The sequence below is a fragment of the Amblyraja radiata genome, chromosome 6 (genome assembly GCF_010909765.2).
Source record: "Amblyraja radiata isolate CabotCenter1 chromosome 6, sAmbRad1.1.pri, whole genome shotgun sequence".
NCBI lineage: Eukaryota > Metazoa > Chordata > Chondrichthyes > Rajiformes > Rajidae > Amblyraja > Amblyraja radiata.
The window spans coordinates 77,507,045-77,519,741 of NC_045961.1; the positions used below are offsets into that span (position 1 = coordinate 77,507,045).

At 39.9% G+C, this 12,697-nt stretch overlaps 1 protein-coding gene across 5 annotated transcripts in view; it reads left to right on the forward strand.

Moving 5' to 3' along the window:
- dach1 (dachshund family transcription factor 1) overlaps positions 1-12,697 on the forward strand; it is a 552,234-nt gene that overhangs the window by 504,211 nt on the left and 35,326 nt on the right. For all 5 annotated transcript variants that reach the window (XM_033023029.1, XM_033023032.1, XM_033023033.1 and 2 more), the window contains 4 exons: positions 1,822-1,967; positions 9,117-9,264; positions 10,001-10,144; positions 11,112-11,180. In XM_033023029.1, the coding sequence (XP_032878920.1) occupies positions 1,822-1,967; positions 9,117-9,264; positions 10,001-10,144; positions 11,112-11,180 (507 nt within the window). The remainder of the gene's footprint in view (positions 1-1,821; positions 1,968-9,116; positions 9,265-10,000; positions 10,145-11,111; positions 11,181-12,697) is intronic.

A 12,697-nucleotide genomic window follows, 5' to 3' on the forward strand; every position in this document is an offset into this window, starting at 1 on the left:
TCATCTCCTCTGGCTAGATTACTGCAACTCCCTTTACACTTGCATCAGCCAATCTTCCCTGTCCCGCCTGCAACTGGTCCAAAACGCCGCAGCGAGACTCCTAACGGGCACCCGAAAAAGGGACCACATCACCCCGATCCTGGCCTCTCTCCACTGGCTCCCTGTGCGGTTCCGTATAAACTTCAAAATACTCCTCCATGTCTACAAAGCCCTCAATGAGCTTGCCCCCACCTACATAAAAAGTCTTCTCACCCACCACTCCACCTCCAGGCCCCTCAGATCGGCCGACTTGGGGTTGCTGAATATCCCACGGTCCAGGCATAAACTCAGGGGCGACCGCGCCTTTGCGGTTGCAGCCCCTAGGCTGTGGAACAGCATCCCCTTTCCCATCAGAACTGCCCCCTCCATCGACTCTTTTAAGTCAAGACTAAAGACTTATCTATACTCCCAAGCCTTTCCTGACGTCCTCTGAGTGAGGGCTACATGTATATATGTATGTAGTCTGTTTTGTTGTGCTATTCTTATAACAAATGTAAAGCACTTTGGCCAACGAGAGTTGTTTTTTAAATGTGCTATATAAATAAATGTGACTTGACTTGACTTGTGACTTTATAAACCTATTTGATGATTCCACTTTATAATATTGTTTGATGAGGAAGTTACAATCTATAGAAAACATGGGTGGATGTTCAACCAACCAAAACTGAGATATTGGAAAAACTTGGAATAAATTATAGAGTCAGAGTGTTATACAGCAAACAGGTCCTTTGGGCAAATGTCCATGCTAACCATATTGCCTATCCAAGACAGATCATTGTGCCTGTACCTGGTCCATTTCCCTCCAAACCCCTCCTATCTGTACACCCGTATGTGTGTTTTAAAAATAGTAATTATACCTACCCTATCATTTCCTCTGACAGTTCATTCCGTGTACAATACAATACAATACAATACAATACAATACAATACAATACAATTTATTGTCATTTGAGCCTCAGTGAGGCTCAAACGAAATTCCGTTTCCACAGCCATACAAACAAAGACAATTCCTAGACATACACACAATTTAGTTCACACAAACATCCATCACAGTGGACCCACTGCGATGGAAGGCAAAGTCTTTTCTCTCCCCTGTTCTCCATGACTCTCCCGATGTCGAAGCCCCAGGCGGGCGATGATAAGTCCCACGGCCATTTTAGGCCATGCCAGGCAATTTACGGCCCCGCCCCCAGTCTAGAAGTCTCGAAGTTGGAGCCCCCGGCGGGCGCTGGAATGTCCCACGGCCATGAAGCCGCGCCGGGTGATGTATGACCCCGCTCCAGGTCGTTCCAACACCGCGACACGGGCTGGAGAAGTCGCATTGCGGGAGCTCCGGGAAGCGGTCTATCTCTCCTCCCTTTACACCACCTTCAGTGTAAAGAGGTTGCCCCTCAGATCTTTTTTAAAATCTGTTCCTTCTCATCTTAAACCTGTGGCCTCAGCTATTTTTTTAAAAGAAAAAGACTGTACAAGGAATAAAAATAAACATATAATTTTCTACTTTGAGTAGGAAGAAACTGCAGATTTCTACTATGAGTAGGAAGAAACAGCAGGTCAGACAGCATCTCTGGGGATGCTCTTGGATCCTTGTGCCTATTTTCATTTTCTACTTTGTTGAATAACCTCATACTGAATTATATAATGTAATTTCTTCAGTTAAACTGGAAAAAAATGCATGCCACACACTATTGGTTCATGTTGAAAATCATAACTTTGATTGTTGGCACTTTTCATAGCAAAGTAGTAAAATAGGAAATCATGTACTCCTTCTGTTGTTTGCAGATGAAGTCCTGATGTCAAATCCAACTGCAAGAGACTGTTTTGAGAAACTTTCCCTGGCTAGCCAACATCTACCACCAGGCTTCCCAGCTCCCTTCCTCTTCCCAGATGGACTTTCTTCCATAGAAACTCTGCTGACAAATATCCAGGTGAGTGTAGCTAGAACTGGTGTGGTGATCTGGGTACCAAGATATTTTCACTGTCTCAGGTTGCTGCAACCTTTTATGTTATTATTATATTATGTGTTCTTGCATTCACTTTAAGAAAGTAGTGTGGTACTACTTTAAGAAAATAGTAGCAGAACTTCCTGCAAACACTAAGAAAGGTCAGGCAACATTTGATATGGTCCACATCCTTCCAAACCTCTGCTATCTCTGTATCTGTCTAAGTGTCTTTTAAATGTAGTGATTATACACACCTCTACACTTCCTCTGGCAGCTTGTTACATGCATTCACCACTTTCTGTGTGAAGATTAAGACAGAAAACAAATTGGTTTTAAATTGAAGAGATAGAGGAGGAATCAAAATGATTACATTACAGTCACAGAATTGTACTACACAGACATGGTCTCTTCAGACCACCATATGTGTATCCATCTGCATTAATCCCATTTATCCTTGATTGAGTATGCATCCTTCTATTGCATGGCTACTTATTTATCTTGCTCAAATGCCTCTCCAACATAGTAAGTGCATCTGATTTCACCACCTCCCCTGAATCCTCTAATATCAACATCCTCTTGGTTAAAAAAACAGACTCCTCAAATACCCCCTTGGAAACTCATTCCTCTTTCCTTAAACCCACAGCCTCTTGTTTCTGATTCCCCTCCTATGGGGAAAAAAGAGTTTGACCATCTATCTATGCCTCTCATTATCTTATATCAGGCCACTCTTAGCTTCCCACACTTCAGGAAAACAATCCAGCCTATTTAATTTCTCCCCATAACTAAAGCCCATCCCGGTTAATCCCCTTTGCACTCTGTCCAGCAGAATTGCATCTTATAGTGTGGTGACCAGAACTGCACACAGTGTTTCAAGTGTAATGATTAGGTTACTGGTTGAGAGGCTAACTTCTGACTCATTGATTTGGGCACATGAGGTTGAGGCAATATGATTTGAGTATATTTCCCTATTCAGAACATAGTATGTGCAGCAACTCTGACAAGATCATAAGGAAGCAGCTGTAATGACTCCATTTTACTGAGCATCATTGATGGTTGAAATAAATGAGTTGTTGAAGTTTACAGCCACCATGATTTATACACACATCCAACCTTGGTTCAATAAGGAGTGCAGGAGGGCAAGCAGAGAACATTGTCTGTCATACCAAGAATTGGGATGCTAGTTTGTGAAGCTTTGATAGAGGACATCTTGCTTGCTAAACGCTAAAGATAGCTTATGATAGACGAAACTAAGTAACGTCACAGCCAACAAATCAGATCAACAAATGTAGTTATTCACTCAGGCTGCACTGACAACACCACCAACGGCCTTGATTACATCCACTAAAAAGGCAAAGCATTTGATGCAGGAAACCATCGGCTATAGTTTCCCTTCCACATCACACACCCTCTTGACATGGAATAATATTGTTGAAGCTCCATTGACTTTGGGTTTAAATTCAGCACCTATCTCCCCAAAGCCAGGAGCTTTACTAAAATTAAGGAGGTACAAGAAGGCAGTTCACCAACACATTCTCGAGAGCAATTTGGGGATGAGTTTACTGGCATTGCTAACGATGTTCAGGTAACAAATATATATTTTATTAAACTGCAAAGGGATGGGTAATGGGTCCTTAATACATGTGACATGCCCAGTGCTTCAATATGCTAGATTTTTCCAATAACAAATACAATCATTGAACAAATTATTCACGCCTAAATGAAAATCATTGGCCATGTCCTTTGACTTTGTCCCTTACCATCTGGACGCCCACAGCAACGGCTGTGGAGGGTGGAGGTCCCGACCACGGGGGAAAATGGAGGAGGACTGGCCAAGCTCTGTGCCTTCCACCACAGTGATGAATGCTGTGGTGGATGTTTGTGTAAAATTTTAATGTGGTTGTGTTCTTTATTATTGTACCGCTGTTGGCAACCCAAATACCACCGACCTTGGTTGTGTGGCAATTAAATTATTTCAATTATTTCAATGTGAATGCAAATATATCTCATTTCTGTTTAATAGATATCTTACACCATAAAATGAGACTATACAATCCACTTTTCCTGTACTCGTTCCAAAAATCTATCCTATCCTTCCCTAACTTTGCAGCCCTACAACAATTTCCTTTTTAAATTTGGAACACATTTACTTTTAATTGGTGTTACTGAATCTGCTTTGATTCTGATTCCAGGCAATGCATTCCAGACCAGAATGAAATTCACTGTTTTTAAAAAAAAACTTCCCTTCTGCTTGTTCTGGCAATTATTATAAATCACAGTCCACTGGTAACAGAGTCTATCACAAGTGGAAACAATTTATCCCTATCAACTCGATCAAAGTCCATGATAATTTTTAATACCTTTATTAAATTTTACATTAACCTTTCCTGCATCTCATTACTGCTGGGTTATTTACAAAGACTGTGCAGGTAACTTTTTCCTTCGTTGAGTTACTGCTGTAATTCCTGGCAATGATTTACTTTTATCTCTTCAGCCAATCTCGTTATTTAGTGTTTGTATAAAATGTTTTCAAAATTATGCGAAATAATGAGTATTATAATTTATTAGGCGACTAATTTATTTTAATGCAAGGTCACTTACTGAAAGTGATAAGTGGCCCTGATCGTAGCAACTTTCATAGTTAAGAGTTAGTTGAGATCTACTTTTAAACAATGCATTTTTCAGACTCTATCTAAACCACTAAAACCCAGATATTGTGAGTTTACTCACCTTAAAACATTTGGATTCTGTTGTAGTTATTTGAACAAAAATGTGCTTTGAAGACATTGTTGTCAGCTTGGATATTTGTCCTCAGACACTGGTGTTAAATGCAAATATGGTAGAACCTGGATGTTTCCTTCCCAAAATTCATTTTAGATCCAATCAAAATTCAGAAATGAAGTTATATATGATCAATGATGAATTGTGTTTGTATGTGCAGTGTCCCCAGTAGATATGTCAGCCACTGTAAATTGCTCGTTCTAAGCTTCCCCCCAGTCTAGTTTCAGTCAAAAACCACTGAATCAAGCACTTGATCAACTAATCTTTATTTTAGCAAAACACAATTACAGTTCCCACCACTGTACCTAACCACCGCAGGTTCAATCCTCGTATCTGCCTGATCAAGCCCTCTAGGCTTTGATCAAACAGAGACACTCCACAACATCACGCAATCCTAAGCGCTCTCCCAGAAGGTCGACGCGGGACCTCGTGGCTCGGACTTTTATAGATCCCGGGACCTCGAGGGGCCAAACCACATGGGGGTGGTCTCTTTACAATCCAATTACAGATATTGATTAACCCCATACATAACAGACATTTCCCTAACCCAATAATACAGCAGTGAACACATTGTATTCAAACAGGGCTTCTCAAGGAAGCAAACATAGCAACATTTATCCCGATCTGCAAGAATACCAAAGAAGGCTCAATACCTCATCCAATCAACATTAGGCAAAGTAGAACTCTGCAACATTATTTAAAATTATTTACAAGGAGAATGTCTGGTTTGCAGTCATCCAATCCATTCTATGCATTTTGCACCTAATTGACAGGGTCTGCAGATTTTCTTATTCTTTTCTTGCAGCTTGTATCTAGGCTCTAGACAAACTGGCACCACACCGCAGCTTGTCCCAGTTCAGCAGAGAGCAATTCCAAATTGACCAAATCACCCAGCAGCCCTGAAGCTTTTACCCCATTTTAGTCCGAGCCTCTCCAATCTGGCCAGGATTAACATTCCTTCCTTTTTTAAAAAATCATATATGATAACCCATCATTTATGATAACCAAATAGTTCAATAATCAGCTAACCAGATATACATATGTGTGTACATTACATTTCCCATCTATCAGCAACACAAGATGATGATGTATCTTCCCAGAATCTTGCCAAGCGTCCCGAGTTTTCATGGGCGTAGCTTCACAATTTCCGTCTGATGAGTCTTCACCTCCCGAGTTTTCGTGGGCATGAATTCCCTCCATCCGTGTTGTTGCCCATTCTTCCATCCCTTTCCATTGTCGAACCTAAAACCTAAAATTCCTGAAAAACTTGGGACAAAGCAAGTTACCATCATGCACCCATGCTTTCCCATACATTCACTATAATTCCCTGTCATACCTATCCCTATTCAAACCTATTATATTCTACTCTATCACTGTATCCCTATTGCTATTCTGTTCCCTAATATACTCTTTATTATCCTAGGATCAACACTAATCAGCCTTCTTCATATTCACACAATGTTATAATATGTATATCTGATGATGGATCCTCATATAAATTTCAGCTGGGTTCAGTCCAGACTTCTCTACAGGCATGACTCTAATTTAAAGTAAATCATGATAAATGTTCCAATTTAACCAAATTCAGTCTCAGCCTTCAATTTACTATTTCAAATTTCAGTGTCCATCTCATCCTTCTCATTCTACAGCATTGTAGCCGATAATACTATTCCATTCCAATTCCTGTGGAATTCCTAGCTGTTCAAATTTAAACAATCAATTTCTATATGCTGTCAATTTCATCATAAATCCAATCAAGACTGCCGAATCCAGGGACAATTTATTTCCACCTTGATAATAGAAGCCGCTACACCATCAAGGGTTAAACAATTCAAATCCATCGGTTAAATATGCATCGGCTCTGCTATTCCTACACTCATTCAAATTTCCTTCCTCTACAATTTACTAAGTCTCTCCTCCAGTACCTCTTCCTATTTATGTATGTCTCCTCACTATGTTAACCCGTTACTATGTTGACTCTCTACTATGTTGACTTTCTTCAATCTGGCCAGGATTAACACCACCATCAGTTAACTACGCAGTAAAGTCAAAGGGCTTGCTTCTGGGCTGTATGACTATGACTCTATTTAATTATTTCATTGAAGGAGACCCTTACACCCCATGAAGTCTATGCCAACTCATAGAATAATCCCATTCCACATTATTTTTCCATGTAATTGATTCTCCGCACATTCTGATTAACTCTCCCCCATACCCCATCCCTAGATTTTACCACCCAAGCCTACTCCAGTGGCAATTCACGTGGCCAAAAAACCCTACCAACTTACATGTTTTAGGACTGTGAGTAACCAGAAGAAACAATCCATCACAGGGAGAATATGCGTACTCCACACAGGCAGCAGCAGAGATCAGGATAGAACCTGGGTCACTGGATCCATGAAGCAGCACCACTAGGCTGCCAAAGGACATCAATATTCATTCCATTCCAACATAATATGGAGCTGTCTCAGTAGACCTCGGAATGTAATGAGCGAGCTGCTTTTTTTAACAATAGTCATACAAAAAAATGTCACATTGCTGTCGAGAAACCTGACTTGGCAATTTCAGAAGTGTTGAAAAGCTGATCAAACACCAGTATGTACTAAAACAAACAGAAAAAAAAACTTTCCCTCTCCAGAGATGCTGCCTGAACAAAGGAGTAATTCTGCCATTTTCTGCCTTTAAGTTTGTTTAAGTTATTGACTGTTTCAGGTTGGTGACCTATCATTGTAACCTGGAAAAGTAAAGAAAAGCTCATTTTAAGTTTCCTTGAAAGTTAGAAGAGGTAGAGAATGCAAAATAATAGGTCTGTGATGGGAAGGAGACCAGGGGACATTAGAGTGAGGTTGGTGGCAATGAAATTAGAATGTTTGTTGTCAGTGAGTAAAATAAAAGTCACCTGGAAACACCAGAAGAGGTTACGGAAAAACTGACAACTTGAAGATACAACAAGAATATAATGGCTGATTATTTTCAAGTTGCTCCAACGATAAAAATCTAGGCAAAAACTCTGGGTGGTATTGCATTACTGGAGCTGATTTTCAGACTATTTCTGCACTCTCGAGTGATCTTTAAAATCAGCACAGTGGTACAGCCAGAAGAGTCATTACCTTGCAAATCTGGGTTCAATCCTGACCTTGGGTGTTGCCTGTGTGGTGGATTTTACACATTCCCTTGTAACCATTTGAGGTTTTTCCAAAATTCCAAAGGCATGTGAGTTGATAGGTTAATTGGCCACTGTGAATTCTCCCTGGTTTATAGGTAAATAACAGATCTGGGAGATTATGGGAATGGGAGATGATTTAAAAAAAAATTGATACATGTAAGATTAGTATAAATAGGTTGTTTGGTGTTTGAGTTTAAGTTATTATCACGTGTACCGAGGTATCATGAAAAGCTTGTGTTGCGTGCTCACCAGTCAGTGGAAAGACAATACATGATTACAATTGCGCCATCCACAGTGTACAGATACATTATAAACAGAATAACTGTGTTTGGCATGGACATTGGAAGGGGGGGGGGGGGTTAAAGAGTCTATTCTTGTGCTTTATCTTTCCATAACTCTATGGAGCTATGATTTTACAAAGATCCCAAAGATGAATGAAAAGTTATCCCAAATATTATTATTAATTTTTTAGGGTGTGGGCACCATTGGCAAAGCTCTCCCTAATTCCCCCTTGGACCCAATGGTTTCCGAGGTCATTTCAGGAGGCATTTAAGCATCAGCCAAACTAGCAGGTCTGGAGTCGCACAGAGGGAACTCTAGTATGACTACATTGAATGACTCTTGTGATCCAATATTGAAACAACAATCCAATAATTTTGTAGTCATCATAATTAAGATCGTATTTTTGTGCTGATCATTGGCTAAATTTCATTTTAGTCTGAAGAAGGGTTTTGCCTGAAACGTTGCCTATTTCCTTCGCTCCATAGATGCTGCCTCACTCGCTGAGTTTCTCCAGCATTTTTGCCTACCTTTGATTTTCCGGCATCTGCAGTTCCTTCTTAAACAGCTACATTTAAATGGTGGGATTACAATCAAACTGCTCATCAGAACATTTAACCACTGCACCATAGCTCCATCTTATTGATATTACAAAGATCAGGTCAATATAATTTGCAGTTGAATACAAACTGGCTTATATATTTCCTTCATTACATTAATGTCTGAACTTTAAAGGAAGCAATTCATTGGGTGTAAAGTCCTTTGGGATGAGTTGAGGTTATATTAATACAAATCATTTCCCTAATACCGATTGATATAAGAAAACCTACAGTGAATATACTTGGAATGTCTCTAGAGTGGATATTTTGAATGAATTTGTTAACAGTTGCAGTCTGCATTGGTGTTGACAGGGACTGCTGAAGGTTGCCATTGACAATGCCAGGGCACAAGAAAAACAAGTCCAAATTGAAAAGACCGAGTTAAAGATGGAACTGTTCAGGGAGCGGGAAATGAGGGAAAGCTTGGAGAAGCAGTTAGCCGTGGAGCAGAAAAACAGAGGTAAGTGGTGAGGAGACAGAGCCTATCCATTGCCCCTGATGGAGGAACGAAAGGTACCATCAGATTGTGCTGTCACTGTTGTTATCCATACTATAGTAAATGTTCTTCAGCCCTCTCCACTGAGGCCATTCTCTGAGTTAGAGAGGTCCGTGAGCAATAACCCCCAAAGTGCCATGATGGCCTTTTGACAACAAATGCCAAATACATTTCCACTGATTTTAAACGCCCCTGATAGTCTGGTATGTACACACAGATCAACAAGAATTACATATTAGCCACAAATTACTTCAAAAGTAAAACAATAATAAGTAAAAGTTTCAACATTTTGTTATGGAAATTAAAACAAAAGAATACATTATCTTTTGTTATGGAAATGAATTCAAATCATTCAGATTAATTGAAACAGAATCACAGTTGAACTTACCTTTGCCATCAGACTGCACTACATACATTGTGCTGGTGTGAAGGTGTGGGACAAAGCGCATGCACCCAACATTTGGGATCCCCCATAACCAGTGGTGAGCTCAACAGTGGAATAGACAGTCAGCTGGGACGATATCTGACTTGCTTGTTGCAAAAGTCAGGAAGGCAGAAACAAGCTGAGCCACACATTTCGGATGGCTTGCAGTTCTCAACACAACCCCAGCTAGTGACTAATGCATTTGAGCCTCAGAACACAACATGCCCATAACATAAAAAAACATTAATCCAGCCTGAATTTGTGTCCTTGTTCCAGCAATAATTCAGAAACGGTTAAAGAAAGAGAAGAAGGCAAAGAGGAAATTGCAGGAAGCACTTGAATTCGAGACCAAGCGTCGAGAACAAGCTGAGCAGGCATTAAAACAAGCTGCCTCTGCGGACAATCTCAGGGGCTTGAACGGTAGGAGCATAACTCAATCTAGTGCACTTCTGCAGATTCCTTAACCTTATCAATCTCTCGTAAACTTCACTTTACCAGAGGTCTGCTTTCTCTGCATTGCCAGAACAAGTTGTTATCTCTTGTCATAACTACTCCAAACTTCAGACAGCCCCCTTGTTCCACTTTTTATAAACTTTAACTGGTCTCAGACTTTTTTGCCTGACTCCAAACTTGTATTAAATATTGTTCACTCATCAACATCGAGCCTTAGTAGCTCGCAAATAATGTCTCATTTTAAAATGTTTGTCCTTTTTTTCCAAATCCTTTTCCAGTCTTAGCTCTTTACAACTTATTCCAACTCTCTGATACCTTTCCTCTCCTCCAATGATAGCCACTTGATTATCCCAGAACTTAATATCTCTACCATTGGCCAGCATGTCTTTAACTCCCAAGTCCCAATAGCTCCATCATTTCCTCCTCGATCTCTGCATCACTCCCTGCACTTAATTCCTCTTGCAAAGTGCCTCTTAAAATATAACTGTTGGTTCATTCTTTAGACAATTATCATTAATGGAGATGACCTCACCCCTACCTTCCTTTTCCAGCTTCTTCCCCCCAACTCCACCAGACTGAAGAAGTATCCCAATCTCAAATGTTCTCTGTCTATTCCTGCCACAAATATTACCTGACCTGCTGGGTTCCTCTGGCACTTCGTTTTTTTACTCAAGATTCTGGTATCTCTGCACCCTACCACCTTACTTTTTTTATTTCCCATTTTAAGAGTGGAAAATATTATTGTGGAACAACCTTATTAAGACATTGAGAACAGAATCAACTAGGCATTATGGTACACTGTTTTTAGAACATATGAAACATTAATAATAACTGTCTGGCCTCCGTGTCTCAAAGTGAACTGAATAATGGAAAGGTACTTTGTAGAAGTACTATTTTGAAAACTGACCTTAGTGCTCTCATCTGCTTCTGTTAGATTCAGTGACCCAGGAGCTGGAAGCTGATCGCAGCACTGGACGAACAGATGCTGAAAGGACAATACAAGGTATTTGTTGACAACAACAATAAATCTAGCTCCTCACAACACTTCCACTTGCAGGTTACCAGAGCATTCACATCAAAACAAGTTTTGGCAATGTCGACCTTGGTCTGTGTGTTTAAGCAGAGTGACGTTGATCCAAAACCAGAACACCCTTTCCATTAAAAATCACCAACCCCTTTACGTTCCAGAATTAAGAATTTTCAGCACTTTGAAAATAATTGGGTACTTTTCTTCTTCATTAAACTTGTTGACCTGGTTAAACATTGTCGCTATCTGAGTTTAATTTAATACACATAATTTGCATGTAGTGTTCCTCTGCTCACAGCAATATTTTTGAAGAAATTCCCCTACACTGGTGGAATATGTTGCCTACAAATATACCGTTCACTATTTAAATTCAATTTGATTGCTGAAAAGTAGAAGGCTCACGTACCACAATCAATTCATTTGGCGATGCAGTGATGGCTATAAATACACTGTCAATATAAAGTTACCTTTTATCTTAGATTTTCACAACACCAGGCCACCCCAAAGTGCTTTCTGACCAATTAAGCTTTTTATTTGCCTTCAGAGTCGAAATGGAAGAAATGTGGCAGCCAATTTGTGCACAGCAAGCACTCACTGAAAAAGCAGTGTGACGAGACAATTTATGTTTGGTGATATAGTTGAAGAATAAATACTGGCTACTCCATCAGGGAGAACTCCTCTGTATCTCTTCAAAACATTGCCTTATTTTTCAAATTATTTTACTCGAGCAAGAGGACAGGGTCAATGTTTTGTGTCTGATATTCCACATAATGCTTGACTTAGTCAACAAAGTTTTATCCTTTCCTCCTTTAAAATCAACCTCTTTACTCAACGATTTGGTCACCTCCTCTCATACCTTCTGGTAGTTAAGGGGCAAATCTCCGAGTAGTTAAGGGGCAAATCTTGTTTGATAATTCTACTCTGAAGTAGATGAAAAGATTTGCTATGTTAAAAGCGCTATAAAGTTGGTATTGTGTCCAGTGAATAAGTGAAGCCCAATCAAGTGTCTGTCAAGTAGATTCAGCTTTGAAAACAATGGTAACTTTCATGACTTTGAAGAGCCCTGGAGTGATTTGCTTGCATAGTCATCTCTGATCTGCATCATGGTTAAATGGTTGGTCCTTTCGCTCCTATTCACAGATCATGTTTTGCTGAGGTTGTACGAAAGCATTATACACCTTTGCTAAGGGTGTCTGTAAATTCTAGAGCATAGGTGCTCTGGAATCATGCATTTAAGAAAGTCCAGTGATGTGGAAAGGCAAGTTTGAAGTTAACCTGTTTGCTATAAGCATTTGTTACTACATTATTTTGAATTTATGGACGTAGAAGATGTTTCATAAACCTTATTTAACCATCCCAAATCCAGAAATGACTCTTATTCCACTCAAATTACCATTCTGAAATGGTAATTCACAGCTCTCCATGACCTTGGTTCAGTCTTGGCCTACAGCACATTGTGTGGAGTTTGCATGTTCTCCTTATGATTTCACATC